Source organism: Ovis aries, chromosome X (genome assembly GCF_016772045.2).
Source record: "Ovis aries strain OAR_USU_Benz2616 breed Rambouillet chromosome X, ARS-UI_Ramb_v3.0, whole genome shotgun sequence".
In the NCBI taxonomy this organism is placed as follows: domain Eukaryota; kingdom Metazoa; phylum Chordata; class Mammalia; order Artiodactyla; family Bovidae; genus Ovis; species Ovis aries.
Genome location: NC_056080.1, coordinates 31,022,913 through 31,040,653, shown reverse-complemented (window position 1 = coordinate 31,040,653; position 17,741 = coordinate 31,022,913). Strand labels below are relative to the sequence as shown.

The following is a 17,741-nucleotide window of genomic DNA, read 5'->3' as shown; positions in this document are numbered from 1 at the left end:
ATGGACATAATATCTAGCTAGGTAAAGTTGTTATCAGGATTAAAAAATGTTGTTTGTAAAACATATAGCCCAGTTTCTGCTATTACACATTGTAGCTACTTAAGAAGTTGTTGCTATAACATAATGGAGGAAAACATTGGGAAAGGAGGATCTAAGCCATTTTATTCCACTTCCACCACCAGTTAGCTTTGTGGCCTTGCATCAATTATGTCATCTTTCTGTTCCTCATTTTCTTTGTCTATAAAAGAGAGTAAAAGTACCCAGCTCAGATGGTTTCTGGAAGTTAATATATGTAAAGTGCTTAGGACAATGTCTGGCATATAGGTAACACACAATATCTAGTTGTTGTTGTTATTGTAATTGTTATGCTGTAAGAGTTTGAATTTTTGAGGAGTGCAGTGACAAGTTTGTGCAGGTATTTTTAGCAAATACTGTATCTAAGTGGATCAAGAGTAGGGGCCAATGATTACTATTAAGATTACAGGCTAGATACTTATTCAACCAAAACTGCTTAAGGCAGTTGCATCTCTTGGATTCCCTTTCTTATTTTTTTTAACCATCCATTTGTGCTGCCCACTGTGCAAATATTTGATGTGCATGACTCATCTAGTAACTCATGTAGTATGAGTTACTTTTGTCATTACTTGTGGATCATAGCATCATTTTTGTGAACCAAAAGCTTGGGATTAGCTTTTGCCTTTATCCTACCTAGCTTTGTGAAGTTTTAATTGAAGTACTGATCTCATTAACACCTGCTTTGGCCACTATCTTAGAGAAAACTTCCCCTAAAAATGAGGTTGATCATTAATGTAACAGATAGATAGAGAAGGAGGGAGAGGGAATTGAGATTGAAGTATCAGAAATTGGAACCAACTTATAGTACTGATTTACTTATTATCACTTTCTGTCACTGCCTAGTCTCATGCCAATAACGTGAGGCAGCAAAGGGTGAGTAATTTGACTCACCTCATATAAATAAAGCAGAGAAAAGTGGATAGAGTATTCTTACTGCAACCTTGCTCCAGGGCTACCACTACTTTTTAAATTACTTAAAATTTATTGAAAGGAGTGTTAATAATATGTATCCATCCCAATAAAACAGAGAATTAAAGTTAACTCTTCCTTGTAATGTAAACAGCTTGGTTAGGTGTGCAGCATTGCAAAAAGCATTTAAGAACTGATTACACATGCCCTTGGAGCAGCTCTAGTAGCTCCCAGTTAAGAAGTTGTGTGCATTTTCTGATCAAATAGAACATAGTTTCCATAGTCCTTGGAATCGGCTTCATCTGAACTGTGTTCGCTTGGAACTATGCCACAGAAAGCAATTCGCCCCATGCTGGGCTCCTTTCAGGCTGCAGTGTGAGTGTGTAATTCACTGACACAGTGTGCTAATGTAGCCCCATTTTTTATAGGATGAGAACTAGTCCACTAGGGAGCTGAAAGGGGGCACAGCTTGTCCCCATAGAATGTGTCCCCTCCCTTAAAAGCTATCACAAGGCAAGTTCCAGTTGAGTTAAAGGCTGTTGTGCTCCCACAGGGAAATATATTCTATTGTAATTTCTACATTCCCCCAGTAACAGTCTGGTCTTTGTTTACTGAAGAGAGCTTTTATGTCATAAAATGGCATTTTTTTTTTTGACAGAGAAGCAGAATCATTGTTTTATTATAGAAATTTTCTCTTACACCAGCAAAAATAAATAGCTGGTCTCTTAACTCCTGATCAATGTCTGACACCTACCCCCAGCAACACTTCGCTGCAAGTGTATTAACACTCCGTAATAGCGACTCGACTCACATACCAAGAAATGATCTCCATAAATAATTTATAACTAAGCCACGGCATAAACACATAGCACCCAATCAAGGGCAGATTTTTCCCTTCCCCAGTCACATAATTTCTGAGAAGAAATAGATTAATGTTGGCCTCAGAATATGCAAAGTATGGTTTTTATTTTGAAGCATGAGACCCAATTGTTAAGCTTTTATTCCTTATATATATTCCCAAATCTTACATATCAAACCATGTTGATGTGAAAGTATGATATAAATTTGTGCATACCTCGCTTCTCTGTTTGAATCTCACCTCACCTTTGTGAGTGCACTCTCTCTCTCTCACAAACACACACGCACACATATTTTCCACTTCCTTATAAAACTCAAAGAGGTTTCCAAACCATTAAGATGGCATTCCTCAGCACCACTACCTTACTGTTCACTATTCATGTATTGTCTTCACGTCATAACACTCAAAACAGTGAAGCTGGATGGTTGAAACCGGATGGATTAAAAATATCCTATAATATTTCCCAATTACTATTCCTATAAAGAAACCTGGATTAGCCATATTTGACTAATTTGTACCTAAGGTATTTGAATTCTTATAAATATATTTATTGCTTTAATCTCCCCAAGATTGGTTGATATAAATGTAATTACCCTCATTTTACAGACAAATAAACTGAGCCCAATTCTCTCCCTCTCTGTGCAACATGAATTGAACAGCTGTGCCAATTATTTTGATAATGCAAGTCTTCACATCTACCATTTGAAGATAGAAAAAAAAACATTTGGATGCTTGAATTATACCAATTGAGTGTGTACATGAATTTAATCACCTCTAGATAATTGCTCATTGCTCCACTTCGCTTGCTGTATACAGGTAGCATCAATGAACAGCAACATCTCTTGCTCTGCCTCAGTTTATTGATGGCTGCAGTTGGCAATAAAAACCAAGATTCTTGTATCAGTACTTAAATAAGCGGCATCTCTAAAATGTTTTGAAGACATGGAGAGGCTGAAGAATTTTTAGCACAATCATTTGTTTGCTTTGACTCATTTTTTTTTTAAGGGATTAGTACAGTACTTGTCAAGCTCTCTCCGAGAAACGAGAGTATTGTCTGAACACTCATTTCCCAAAGACAGTATTATATGGCTGATGCAGTAATAAGACTAAAAAAGGGACACTGAAAAGTTAGGTTCACAAAATGTGGCACCATAATATTCTATTGATAATTCTTGTTACTACTGATCCTAATCTTTAAAGTTATGTTTCTGGAGAAATCCCAGTTCTCATATTCTGAAAGTCTCCATTTATTCTTAAAGATTCTTTAAATATATATATTTATTTATTTTTGGCTGCGCTGGGTCTTCATTCATTGCTGCATGTAGACTTTCTCTAGTTGCGGGGCGTGCGTTTCTCTAATCGTTGCACGAAGGCTCAGTAGTTGTGGTACATGGGCTTAGTTGCCCTGCATCATGTGGGATCTTCATGCACCAGAGACAGAACCCATGTCTCCTGCATTGGCAGGAGGAGTCTTTACCACTGAGCCCCCAGGGAAGCCCCTCCGTTTATTCTTTAGAGCAAGAATTTAAGAGTTTAACAAAGTATTCTGAATGCTTACTTCTTTCTAAACTGAAACCACAGTCCCTTTCTACCCTCATCCTATTTGATATATTACAAATAAGATAGAAAATCTGTTTGATAATTCTCTGGGATAGTTCTTTACAAGACTGGGGTTGAATTTATTTTACTTATATGCAATGGGGTTATTTTTTCCTGAAATAAAAGGATGCCTCAGGCTAAATTAGAAATGTTTTGCATGTTTGCATGACAGGAAATTTAGTCAAAGAGGATATAGATGAGATTTTTCTTGGATTGCTGCAGTCGAGTTTTTCAGTCTTCTCCTCAGAAGGACTTTGGATGCAATGGTGCAAAGTTAATAGTTCTAAAATGCCACTTTTATGTTGGCATTTCTCTGTTCTAAGACCTCTAAAGAGTCCCCATTGCCTTCAATGTAATGTCTTTATTCATCTCGTAGTCCCAGCCTCAGCCTCTTTGCCCAACTTGATCAGAGTCATCATAATTTTCTGCCCACTACAAAGCTGCCCTCCTCACTTCTGCCCAAACACCCTAGTGTATTCAGACCTCCATACATTGGTTTGAGCTCAGTCCTTGTCCTGGAAGCTCCTCTCTCTCATCGCTAGGTCATTATGGATCCCATTCATCCTCCCAAGTTACAGTCCAGGTTCCTGGTCGTCTGTGACACTTTCCCTGAACATGCTCATATTAAAATCCCATTCTTCAGAATCTCATTAGCATAGAGTCTGCAGTCAGTGGACTCTTGCATTTGTCATTTACATATGATCTTCCATTACTGGCTAGCTGCCTGTGTGAGCACACCTGTGTAGACCTGAGGGTCGTCTCCCTAACTCCATTGCAAGTTCATTGAAATCACTAGGGATGCTCTTTTATGCCATCCTATCTCACTCACAAGATACTTGCCCTACTCTGCTGTATTGTGCATAGAATACTGTCAAATATTTCTTGCCTGTTTGATTGACCAGTGCTCAGTTATCTGTCATCTCGAGCATCCTTTATCAGGAATGTATATAGGCTTTGGACAACATCTTTTGGAAGCGAAATCAGAAGGTTCTGTACAAGGCAAAATATTAGAAACAATGCTCTCAAACAGTTACATTTCACTATTCATGTTATGTAATTTATCCTCCATTTTATTAATTTGGTTCACTTATAATTCAATCTGCTGAAAAGGGTACTCTGATGAGATAAAAGAAAATTTATCTCGACCAGTTGAAGTTAAAATGATTCCGAAATGGTGTTTTTCAAGATAGAACAAGAAATGAATAATGCAAAGCATGAGCAGGAATAGTTCTAAAATATGTGTATTGTAAAATAATTTCAGTTTTTTCCTTTCTTCTAAAATATATGTAGGGGTAAAAACCACTTATTGTATTGGGTCAAAATACCAAAAGCCTGCAAATGTGATACATGTGACAAAAACTGATCTTAAAACTGCCCCAATTATCCTTTGTCAATATTCTAAATTTACAGAACAATAGGGTTTCAAGACATGTGAACGATGGAGAATAACTAATAGATCTAATGTTGAACAGCTAAAAATATCAGCACCCTTTCTGTCAGCTTAGAACTGTATTTGCAAATCATTATCAACAAATTGTAGTCTGAAATTCTTCTTTCTTCTTGACTTTGAAATTATATTTCAAGATCCCTAATTTAGTCCACATTATTTACTTACTGGCTTGTACAACTGAAATGAGTTTTCATTGTTGCATGTTAAGGATTTTATGAAATGGCAAGTAAATCAATCCTTCAAGTTTTCTGTGACAAAATAACTTGGAAATGATCATCATAATCTCTTTTTCAACAAAAAGAAAGAATTTATATCAAAAAATAACTTACTAATATTAGATTAATTTGTATTATACTATTATAAAAAAGGTTTCACATTTAGGAGGCTGAGGCACTTTCCTTAGATATCTATCACATTTTTGTTTATGAAGTTAGCAAAATGATCAGTAATATTTATAATACATGCAATGTTCAAATCATTTTCACACCCAGGGTGGAATTTATTTGGTAATTATCTTTCTTGTTTCCCATTTCTGTGTCTAGTCAATTGGTTAATCAGCAATTTTATTTATGGTTATCTGTTGACTATATTTCCAAGACAGAACTAAGAACTTCCAAGGAAGGAATTTCAGCCAGAAAGAATAAGGTGTCCAATAGATTACAAAAATCTTGACTCCTGTAGCTTCAATTTTTCTAGTCTTTATTGCTTCCCATTTTCTCATGATAAAATCCAAACTTTTTAAAAAGCCCACCATAAACTACCTCCATTATCTATGCCTATCTAAGTTTATCTCCCATTATTTCCAGCGAATCCTAGACACCAGCCAGCCCAGCTGAGACTTTATCATATCCTTGCCTTTACTCCTGCTTTCCATTTGCTAATAATGCTGCCCACCCCATGACCTAGCCAAATCTCCCAAGGTTCAAGGGCAGTGTGAACCATTTCTTCCATGAAGTCTTTCCTGAGAAGTTTCATATATGGTTCCTCCCTTCACTGATTCCTTTTAGTGGTTGTTTTTATCTTTACCAACCACTTTGGTACTTTTGCGTGACAGTCTCTCAGATCCACATTCTAACTTCCTATCCTACCCTGGGAGGCCAAATAGCACGGGCAACAGCAATGGACCTGCTAACCCACTTGTTGTGTCTTCCTAACGGGAGGTACTAGTGGAGCAAAAGGTGACAAGAGAGAGAGTCCAGAGGTGACTATGCTCCCTTACTGACAGCCACAGATCCTATCAAGGTCCTCTCCCTGCACCTACTTCGCAGATTCTGTTCAAGGCTTCCTATCTCAGGTTGTTGTTTTGTTTTGTTTTTTTTTTTTTCTTTTTTTGGTAATATAGTTAAACTTAATTCAGATTTTTCCATAAGAGCACATGGAAAAACCTAAACGAACTTTTTGGCCAACTGAATACAATGTTGTGCTAAATTCAGATGTATAGCAAAGTAGATCAGTTATACATTTTTTAAATGCACTCTTTTTTAGATTCTTTTTCCACATAGGCCATTACAGAGTATTGAGTAGAGTTCCCTGTGCTATACAGTAGGTCCTTTTATTTTTTTTTCCATTTTAATATATTTATTTTTTAAACTTTTTTTATTTTTTATTGGTATATAGCCGATTAACAATGTTGTGATTGTTTCAGGTGGACATTGAAGGGACTCAGCCATACATACACATATACATATATCCATTCTCCATCAAATTCCTCTCCCATCCAGGCTGCCACATAACACTGAGCAGAGTTCCTTGTGCTATATAAGTAATTGTGGTTGTAAATATAGCAATGTGTACATGAGTAGGTCCTTACTGTTAATAGTTATCCATTTTATTTGTAGTAGTGTCTATGAGCCATTTGTTTATTGCAGGAACCCTGACTGATTTAGTGCTTAATAAGTTGGATAGTTAATTTTACCTCGTGTAATCCCATTTCATGTTCCTGTCCCATTGAATCATACCTGTATAATAATTAGATCAGACTATATGATAGCTATACTACATTATACTATTGCATAGGTACTTGTAACTGTATCCTAAAATCATAGCTTTTAAGTAGACCCTGGGGCCAAATTGCCTGTATTTGAAGTCCTACCACTTACTAACCTGTGATTCTGGACAGACTTCTTTTTTTACTTTCATTTTCCTTATCTGTAAACCAGGAATAATAATAGTACCTACCTCTTAGAGTATTATGAAGATTAAATTAAGAAATTTTTTATTTAGAATTTTGTACTTACATAACAGGAAATGTTTCAAGCATTTTATAGATATTAACCAGTTAATTCTCTTAACAAACTTAAGAGATAGATACTGTTATTATTTTCATTCTGGTGGTACAAATGAAGAAGAAAGTAGTTAACTAACTTGCTGCAAATAAGAAACCAAGTAAATGGCCCCCAAGATTCAAACTCAGGCAACCTTACTCCGGAATCCATTCCCATAACCACTAATTGATGATAGATTCTTCTGGTGCATGGCAAATGTCAAAAGGCAGGTATTGTTGTTGTTATTTATTTCTCACAGTATTGGTTCTTTATGAGCCTTTAGTATTTGCTAGATTATGAGTTTCTTGAAAAAAGAGGCCAAGTTTTATTTTTCTCTGTGTATTAGCTGAGTGCTTGGTATTTAGTTGCAGTTAGTAACTGTTTGTGAAAATATTAGCCATTTCCCATGTATTTCCCAAGGCCACCCTAGTTTTAGGTAAAACTGATATTTAGCTAAAACTGGAAATGGAATTTGAGCTCTCAGCAGCCATTATTGTTGCCAGAACCACAGGTTCCCTTTTTGATCCCAAATTCTTTTCTCAGACAATTCACCTCTTTCCTGATAGGTCCCCCTGCTCACTTCTATCATCACAATGACTTTGCTTCTCCAATACCACTGGTGCTGAAAGGGTCCCATCTCGGACAACTTACAACCATCCTGCTCTGCTTTTCCTGACCAAAAGAGAGATTTTTCGCCCAAATATGTATCTTTTAGCTTCATGATTCCTCCTTACAGAAATTTAGAACAAGTTCTCAGGAACGAAGCAAGAGGCGTTTGATTGACATAATTTGCATTTAAATGTGTTCTTCACCATCACTAATTAACTGGTGTTTCACACAAGATATAGTACTCAACTTTTATTCTCTGCTTACTTCAGGGTTGCCATCAAGATTGGCTACATAATTTGTGAGCCCCAGTGAAAAATGAAAATGCAGGGCCCCTTGTTAAAATATAATAGAAAAAAAAATTAAGATGAAAACATGCATTAGTTTCATGTCCATGAACCTGGCCCTGCTTGAGGTCCCTGCCTACCCAGGGCAACTCTGACTCAGAAAAACTGGACATTTTTTTGGACTTAGCTTTGCTGTCTTTTGTAGTCCAAAAACTTGTCCCAAAGTTCCTTTTGGTATGTCTTTCAGGATTCCTGGTGACTTACTTTGCTGTCCAGTATTGATGAACTACAAATGTAGAATGGAACCATCACCATGTAATACATATAAATAACCATCTTTTCCTTTGGTTCAATTTTAGGCCCAGTAAAAATAAGGGTCATGCTCTTTAAAAAAAAACAAAAAAGTAGCAGCATTTTTTTAAAATGCCGTACTAATTCACTTAAATTGAATCTTAAGAATTATATTAATAATGTTCAGAAATTATGAACTGTACATCCAGATGGTATATTATCTGGGTCTGAAGAGTTAATGAGAGGCTTAGGGACTAGAAGGGCAAAAGTGGGTGTATTCGTTGGGGATTGCATTTAAATGTCCTAAGCCAGGATTGAACAGCAAATTATTTTAGTAGAGAAAACAGCTATGTAAAATGAAATAGACAGGAAGCCTGAGAAGCTGGGATAATCACTAGACCCAAATGCAAGTCTAACCCAAAATGAAGGAAAAAAGAGAGAGAAAACTGGGTAGAAGTACCCCAGTGTGCAACCTGAGGAAGGGTCAGCAAAGCTGTCTGGGAGACATTGAGCTTGAGTCAGCCAGAGGGGCCCCAGGCCTCCTAAGAAAGGCTCTGCTTTAGTATCTCCATTACATTCAGTCCTTGGTGGGGAGCAGTCCATAGGAGGCTTGGCTTCTTCTCTCCAATGTAGTGATGGATTTCTAAATGCAGCAGCTGGAGTCCTCGGTCACTTGGGTCCCAGTCATAAAAGGCTTGCACATTCTTCTGGCCACCACAGTAGGTATTAGCAGCAATGGCACTTAAAGACCTGAAAGCATGAAATACTAGAAGAAAACCAGAAGAAATCTTCTTGACATTAGCCAGGACAACTATTTTTTGGATTTGATGCCAAAATCACAGGCAACAAAAGTCTAAATAGACTAGTGGGGTTGCATCAAACAAAAATGATTGTGCACAGCAAAGGGGAAAAAAAAATCAACAGAATGAGAAGACAGCTTTTGGAATGAGAGAAAGTATTTGCAAACGATGTATTTGATAAGGAGTTAAGGGAGGGAGGTTCAGGATGGGGAACACGTGTATACCTGTGGCGGATACATGTTGATGTATGGCAAAACCAATACAATATTGTAAAGTAATTAACCTCCAATTAAAATAAATAAATTTATATTAAAAACAAAATATATAAGGAAATCATACAACTCAGTAGTAAAAATAGTAATAGTAATAATTATCAGATTTAAAATTGGGCAGAGGACCTGAATAAACATTTTTCCAAAGAAGACATCCAAATGACCAGCAGCTCTGTGAGAAGTACTCAACATCACTCATCATCAGGGTAATACAAATCAAAATCACAGTGAAAATTACCGCACACCTGTTAGAATGGCTATTATCAAAAAGACAAGAGATTACAACTGTTCATGAGGCTATGGAGAAAAGGAAACCTCCGTACACTGTTGGTAAGGAGGTTTCTCAAAAGATTAAAAGCAGAAATACCGTGTGATCCAGCAATTTCACTTCTGGGTTTATATCTAAAGGAAATGGAGTCAGGATCCCAAAGAGATATCTGCACTCCCTTATTCACTGCAGCATTATTCACAATGGCCAAGATATGGAAACACTTCAAATGTCCATCAGTAGATGAGTGGATAAAGAAATTGTGGTATAGGTATATTTACATTGGATATTATTAATACTTAAGAAGGGGGAAATTCTGCCATTTTTGATAACATAGATGAACTTAGAAGGCATTACACTAAGTGAAATAAGCCAGATATAGAACAGCAAATACTATGAAGTCTTACTTATATGTGAAATCTAAAAGCAGTGGGACTCTGAGAAACAGTAGAATGATGGTTGTCATGGGCTGAGGGTAAAGGAAGTGGGATGATATTGGCCATAGGCTACAAACTTCCAGTTATAAGATGAATAACTTTTAGAGATATAATGTAAAGCCTAGAAATACTAATAATGTCTACTTGAAATTTGCTGAGAGTAGATCTTAGGTGCTTTCATCATGCACAGGCACACAAAAGGTTAAGTATGTGAGATGGTGGATATGTTAACTAGTTTGATCGTGGTGATCATTTCACAATGTATACATATATCACAACAAATTTTATACTTCTATATATATTTTCTATTTGTCAAATCTACCCAAATAAAGCTGAAAAAATCTGAAATATAGAGCTTAAAATTTACACACCAAAAAATTGTATAATTTAGACAAATAAGCCCCAAGGACCAAGTGAGCCCTACTTCTTTTAGAACACTCCCTTTGATACCCTAAATTTGGTTAGATATCTCTGCTGTATGCTTTGATAACTCCTTGTGCCTTTCCTATCATAATACTCCCTCAGTTTATTATAATTGTTTGTTTACTGCCTGTCCTCACTACTAGTTCATTTTTTACTTGCAAATAAGTTTTCCTCCTTCACTGCTATATCCTTATGACTAGCTCAATGACTGGCATAACATAAATACTTAAAAATATTCACTGAAACCCAAATTGGGATACATTCTCCACTGGCCCATGTTCTTCAAAACAGTCAGTGATAAGAAATTCAAAGAAAGGCAATGAATTATTTCAGATTAAAGGTGACGAAAGAGATACATGAGGCTGGACCAGTAAATGAAAGGCAATTAAAGGAGTATTCTTGATATTATAAATAAAGAATGTAGATTAGGTTATAGTACTAAAGCCACATTGCTGCTGCTGCTGCTAAGTCACTTCAGTCGTGTCCGATTCTGTGTGACCCCATAGATGGCAGCCCACCAGGCTCCCCCGTCCCTGGGATTCTCCAGGCGAGAACACTGGAGTGGGTTGCCATTTCCTTCTCCAATGCATGAAAGTGAAAAGTGAAAGTGAAGTCGCTCAGTTGTGTCCGACTCTTCGCGACCCCATGAACTGCAGCCTACCAGGTTCCTCCATCCATGGGATTTTCCAGGCAAGAGTACTGGAGTGGGGTGCCATTACCTTCTCCATGAAATTTCCTGAATTAGAAATTAAGCTGAGATTATATCAGAGAATGCACTTGTTTTTCTTAAAAACGAACACTGAAATATCAAAAAGACATTCTATCTACAGATTATTCTCAAATGGTTCTGAAAACAAATATAATATTACATACACAGATACTATATATATATGTAATATTAGAATGATAAATGATAAAATGTGACAAAATATTAACAGTGAATCTGGGTAAAGGGTACATGTGAATTCTTGGACCATTCTTATGAATTTTCCAAAAGTTTCAGATTACATAAAAGTAAAGTGAAGTGAAATTGAAAGTCACTCAGTCATGTCTGACTCTTTGTGACCCCATGGACTATACAGTCCATGGAATTCTCCAGGCCAGAATACTGGAGTGGGTAGCCTTTCCCTTCTCCAGGGGATCTTCCTAACCTAGGGATCAAACCCAGATCTCCCACATTGCAGGCGGATTCTTTACCAGCTGAGCCACACACAGGAAGCCTATATAAAAGAAAAATGCTTTTTAAAAGGTATTTCTTGAATGAATGAAGGACAAAAGGCTAACCACAGTTAGAAGGTGCTTATGAAGAAGTGACCAACTGAGATGCTGGTAGAACATTCAGAGAAGTAGGGAAGTTCTGCCCAGCAGGAAAATATCCAAGTCAGTTTACAACGCACATGAGAAGTGAGGAAGTGGAGGACAATAAAGACAACTTTGAATTTGGCCCATCTATTTGCAGAGGCAGCCGAATGCAAGAATAGAAGCCTAAATTAAGGTGCTCAGTGAGGCAGTTGAAAGCTAGACAGATGATTAGCATCCTCACAGGTAAATCTCTTTCGATTACTAGAAAGACTACAGTTTAGAACCCACCTGACTTAAATGCTGATTTTCTTCCAGACATAAAGTAATTCTATAAACTCTCTCACCTTGTCAATCTTTAATGTTAATTTTTTAAGTTGTAAATAAGAGTCTAAGGTCTCCATTTTTACATAATATGTAAGTTGGATTCATGCTTATTTCCTGAAAATGGCAACAACTGAAAATCACTATAGGCCTTTGTTCTAAGTTTAACTATGTGAAGATTGTTGATTTTTGTAGAAAAATACTAAAAATATAACAAGTTTCTAGTTAAGGTCTTTGCTTAGACATATAAATACTAAATATTCAACTACACATATAGAGTTTTCTATTGGAGTATTATTTAGGTAGAATTTCATTTTAACAAATTACATTACAAAGTGTAATTCTTTCTAAGAGTCTAAAATGACCTACTTTTGGTATGCATGGCTCCATTGTTTAGCTGCTTTTTCATAGGATTGCTATTTATAACCACTTCTCTCAACCCTGGGAAGACTTAGTAGGATTAACGACTTCTGATTCACTTTGTATTTGAAGATTTTTTTTTTTTCTCCATCTTTGCTCAGCTAGTGGAATCCATGATGAATTCTCATCTCCAAGGGGTAAGCTGTTTTTAGCAAAGCCCAGTAGCTGGCTTATGACTCCTTAGATATAGCATTGATTCCTTTCTTCCTTTGTGCTTGTTTCTTCCCGAATGATAGATCCATGTAGATGTGCTCAATTATCATGCTTAGGTACTGCTAAGCATGTCATAGTTTTAGTTTTATTCACTTAAGTTATAAGTATCTGTGCTCATATAAGAAAAATAAGCATAATTAGCATTCTACTGGTTTAGTATGACAAATATAGACCACTAAACCCAGAATAAAGCATTTGAACAATGGAATACAACTGGAGGTCAAATGAGGATGAAGATTAGAGGAGAAAGAGAGTACCATCTGCTACCAGATTGGGGGCAGAAAATGGAATTTTGTAGATGGATATTTTGGAAGTGGGTAGTATGAGTAATGATTAGATCCAAAGTGTTCTCTCATCTGTGGGTATCTCAGATGAAGGTCATTGTATTTGAGAATTTATAGGATTATGAAACTAAGTTGTCAAGTCAAAGAAATTGTGATAGCAAATAGAGTACACTCAAAAGAAAACCAAATGAAAAGAAGAAATAGTTGTTCCTCCCATTGCGTGAGTGTGTCCTGTTTTTTAGCATGAAGATCTTTCAGTCACTGTTGTATACTATCTTAACAAAAAACAATGTTAAATGAATGTCATATTCAAGTCCTTCCCTTCAGTTTTGGAAAGAAAAGTCCTATTCTGCTCTACTGTGAAACCACTGTTTAATTAGTGTATTCAGTTCAGTTCAGTCAGTCATGCCCGACTCTTTGCGACCCCATGGACTGCAGCACACCAGGCTTCCCTGTCCATCACCAGCTCCTGGAGTCTACTCAAACTCATGTCCAACATGTCAGTGATGCCATCCAACCATCTAATCCTCTGTCATCCCCTTCTCCTCCTGCCTCCAATCTTTCCTATTAGCATCTCATGAATCCCATATATATAATATATATTCACACATTATTACTATTGTACAGTTTCTTTTTTGAAATGGACGTTTGTCCATGTTGACCAGAAAGTGGGATAGAGCTATAATTTTGTTTTGAAATATTTTAGAAAGGCATGGTTTTATTGCAGTCTTGAATCTCCTTGGATTTTTAAGGAGGCTGCTTCAAAGGATGTCATTAATAATCTTCTCAGGTGCTTACAAAGTATGTGTCTGTCAGCAGAATTAGAGAATCACCCAACTAGAGAACAGGTTTCACAATACCCTGAGACCTATTTTGTTCATTAGAGAGGAAAATGGCTTGTTTTAAGTCTAAATTGACATGCTTGCTAATTTCATCAGTAAAAGCTGTTCATTGTGGTCAGGTTTAATTTAGAGCCTGGTAAGGTTCAGATTAGAGTTGATCAAGTTACTTCTACAACAGACTTCTTAAACGAACTTTGTAATCCTAAAAGAAGGGAAAAATCATAGCCATCCTTGGGGTTATGTATCCAGAATTTAGATGCAAAGAATGGCCTGGTTGTTTGAGGATGGGTTAATATGAAATCAAAGGAAAATGACAATAAAGATCATCTTTGCTATATAAAAATTTTCAAGTGTCATAAAACACAAATTTTTACTTAAATTGCATAAATCATGCCTAATGAGTTTATTTACTACTATATCTGTAAGACCTGAAACAGTGCCTAGCACTTGATATTTATAAAATGAAAGAATGAGTCAGTAAATAAATGAATGTATGTACTTTGCTAGCTCTAGGCATTTAGAGGGGAAGATTTGAATTTATGGGTTCTGGGTAAGTCTATTTTTCAAAAATCTATTATTGAATGTATTATACACTGAAGAGTTAGGAATTCCAAAGTAACTTTTCAGCTTGCTATGTCACAGATGACCAGAGTGTAACATTCTAATCCTGGAAAATATCTTTCGTAAAAATCTGTCTGTGACTATATGGTTCCTACTTTAGAATTTGTTCAGGACTCTCCAACTGACTTATGCCACTTACTTCAATAGCTGTCTTTGGCAATTTGTTCCATATTTCAAACACACTTTTGTGTAAAGAAACGATAAAAGTTAGAAACCTGAAAATTGGATTTTTCTTCTGAGCAATCACAGCTTACAAATGTGGAAAATTTGTTAAAAGTTAACCCCTTCAATTTTTCAATACAGAAAGGGGAAAATGCTCACAATAGATGGGCAATGTTTGGGTAAGTTCTTCCTATTATTTTAATAGCACTAAAAGCAATTGAGCTCAAATCACAGGCCTATTTCCTACCCCTTCACAAGAGAAACATTCAGAATGATCAAAACTTGGCCTTTCTAGATACAAAAGTCTTTAGAAAATCAGCACCAGTCAAAGGGCATAGTAGATAACTAATTTCCATGAACTTTACCATCTACCACATTTCACCTCTTGACTTTCATTGGCCTCATGTGGTAGTAGAAAGAGCATAAGATTTAAAACCATGAAGACTTCTGGCTTAGTTTTTTAGTGTGGTTATTAGGAGAGTAAAAATGAGGAAACATGTGTAAAACATCTGTCACATAGCAGTTTTAAAGTAATGCAAACCAATAAAATGTATTCAGTTTTAGTACAAGGACAAAGGAGATACCTTACTTTTCCCAAACTTCTTTGAAAATATCAGTGGAGTTTTGGCCTTTCGTGTGGAGAAAATAGATGACAGAGGCAATAAATGGACACTTGAGGGAAGGAGAACGTTGCTACCTATAAAGTATATATTGTATGGTCAGGCTACTCAAGATGGCTGTTCTCTTGCTCTCTGTATGGCCCTGACTGACCAGTGCCTGCATCACTTCTACCCTCTGCACATGACTGACTCCTATGTACAGTACCTGGCGCGGGCCCTGACTGATGATTGTGTTTATCAAAGACGCAATGAGGGGCGTGCCCTCTACTGGTCTCCCTGATAACTAATCAGCCCATCTGATATCATTTCTCCTGTAACTAGCCATCCCTCCTCCCTTCTCCCAATGCAGATTACCCTCACTTGCTACCCACCTTCTGCTATACATGGTGGGGTGTCACCCCAGGACCTTGCTTCAGACATGTAAGCTCCCCCATCCATTAGACCACTGATGTCTCTGTCGCTGACTCTGGGCTCTTTTTTCAATCATGAAGTTGAGCAAGTGCAAGTTTTGTGGGTCTATGGGGTGCAGCCCAACATATATATATATGAAAGTGAAAGTTGCTTAGTCATTTCTGACTCTCTGAGACCCCATGAACTATACAGTCCATGGAATTCTCCAGGCCAGGATACTGGAGTGGGTAGCCTTTCCCTTCTCCAGGGAATCTTCCTAACCCAGGGATCGAACACAGGTCTCCCACATTGCAGGCAGATTCTTTACCAGCTGGGCCATAAGAGAAGCCCATATATATATATAGTTGGCTTCATTCTCTTTGGTACTTTTGTAAAAGCAGTATTAAAGTCAGTTTTAATACAAAATACAAATACTAACTTCTAGTCTGATGCTTTCTAAGCTTGCCTGATGATGAGCATTAGAAAATTTGTTTAAAAGGTTGATTCACAGCCCTCCTTAGAGCCCATTCACTCTATAGTGAGGCAAAGGAATCAGTTGAATCTTACTAGAGTCAATTTTGGGAAAAGATTAATTTAGCTCATCTACATCATCTTCTCATTTTATAGGTGAGAAATTTTAAGCACAAAGAAGTTAAATAAGTTCTCTCTCTTAAATCACTTCTCTGTCTTTTCTGTTTCTAAAATATACACCTCAATTTTGACACTGCACAGCATGAGATTACAAGTATAAATAGCCATCAGTGTCTTAAATACATTTTCATAATTCAGAATTACATTGGTTACTCGTGGCACTCATATATTGGTGTACGTAAACCCAGGAACACTGAAATGACTCCATCTAAGCTCTTAACTAGTGAAGCAAACCCATAATCAAGATTTTCACTTGAAATATTTTTGGTATCGAAAAATGAAACACATTTCTTGTTAAATTGCTCTCTGTAAAGCCTAACACATTAGAGATTTATATCTAATAACATCTTGTTTTATTTCTAAAAGTGCCTTGGTTGGTTTTTGAGAATTACCCATAAAAGGAATGCGCAGTGCTGGAGGAACTCAGGATTGTTCCATTTGTTCCTTCAGGCAACACTGCAGGACTTGGAGCAGAGGCGCCCCCAGTTGGAAGAACTCATTACTGCTGCCCAGAATTTGAAAAACAAGACCAGCAATCAAGAGGCCAGGACCATCATTACTGATCGAAGTAAGTCTTTCTTTTAACAGGCATGTGAAACTTAGGGAAAGATGTATCAAAAGCTTCTATGATAACTTAAGTTCATACACCTCCATTATGTTTATAAAAATATTGAGACTATTGTAACTAAGGTTTTTCAGTCCATAATGTTATCTTTCAATAACCAAATGTAATTCCAGGAAATAGATAAAAGATAAAATTCATCAATCCAGATTTATGTCGTTGCAAAGCATGGAGTGGCGAGCATGGGTGTGGCAGAACACCCCCTCCTCCTCAGTTGTCATGTATCTGGGCTGGCATCCATGGAGATGCCATTCTCTCCCTCATATCCTTGGTTGTTGGTTCAAGCAGGCGGTTTCTTCCAGGACCGTTTTTTTCTTTCCTGTCTGCAGTGGCACTTTCAGATCTGGATGTCTCTCTGCTGCTTGTTTGCCCACATTGTGTAATATCAGAGATCTTTGTACCATTCCTCATGCCACACTGCAGGGGAGGTAGTGGGAACTTGGAGAGGTTCTTTAAGGTCTACCTGACTAGACATCGCACATACTCTCTTTACACAGGATGCTTCAGAGTGACTGTGCATGGGGTCAGAGAGAGGGCTAGGGAGGAGAGAGAGCAAAGGAAACTGCTCTCCATCACATTTTTCTCAAAGGCTCTTCTTAGAAATAAGGCTGAGGTCACCTCAGCTAGCAAAGTCTCTTGGATCTCCCTGGGTTTCTGCCCTTCCTTCCCCGTCTCTTCCTTCCAGGGATACATACTGATACTAAATTTTCTTACTTCCCCTGCAATGTCCCCTTATGTCCCTCCCCACATCTG

The 17,741-nt window shown here is 37.1% G+C and overlaps 1 protein-coding gene across 9 annotated transcripts in view; it reads left to right on the top strand.

Moving 5' to 3' along the window:
• Window positions 1–17,741, top strand: part of DMD (dystrophin) — a 2,668,835-nt gene that overhangs the window by 1,991,230 nt on the left and 659,864 nt on the right. For all 9 annotated transcript variants that reach the window (XM_060407875.1, XM_060407877.1, XM_060407874.1 and 6 more), the window contains one exon: window positions 16,817–16,934. In XM_060407875.1, the coding sequence (XP_060263858.1) occupies window positions 16,817–16,934 (118 nt within the window). The remainder of the gene's footprint in view (window positions 1–16,816; window positions 16,935–17,741) is intronic.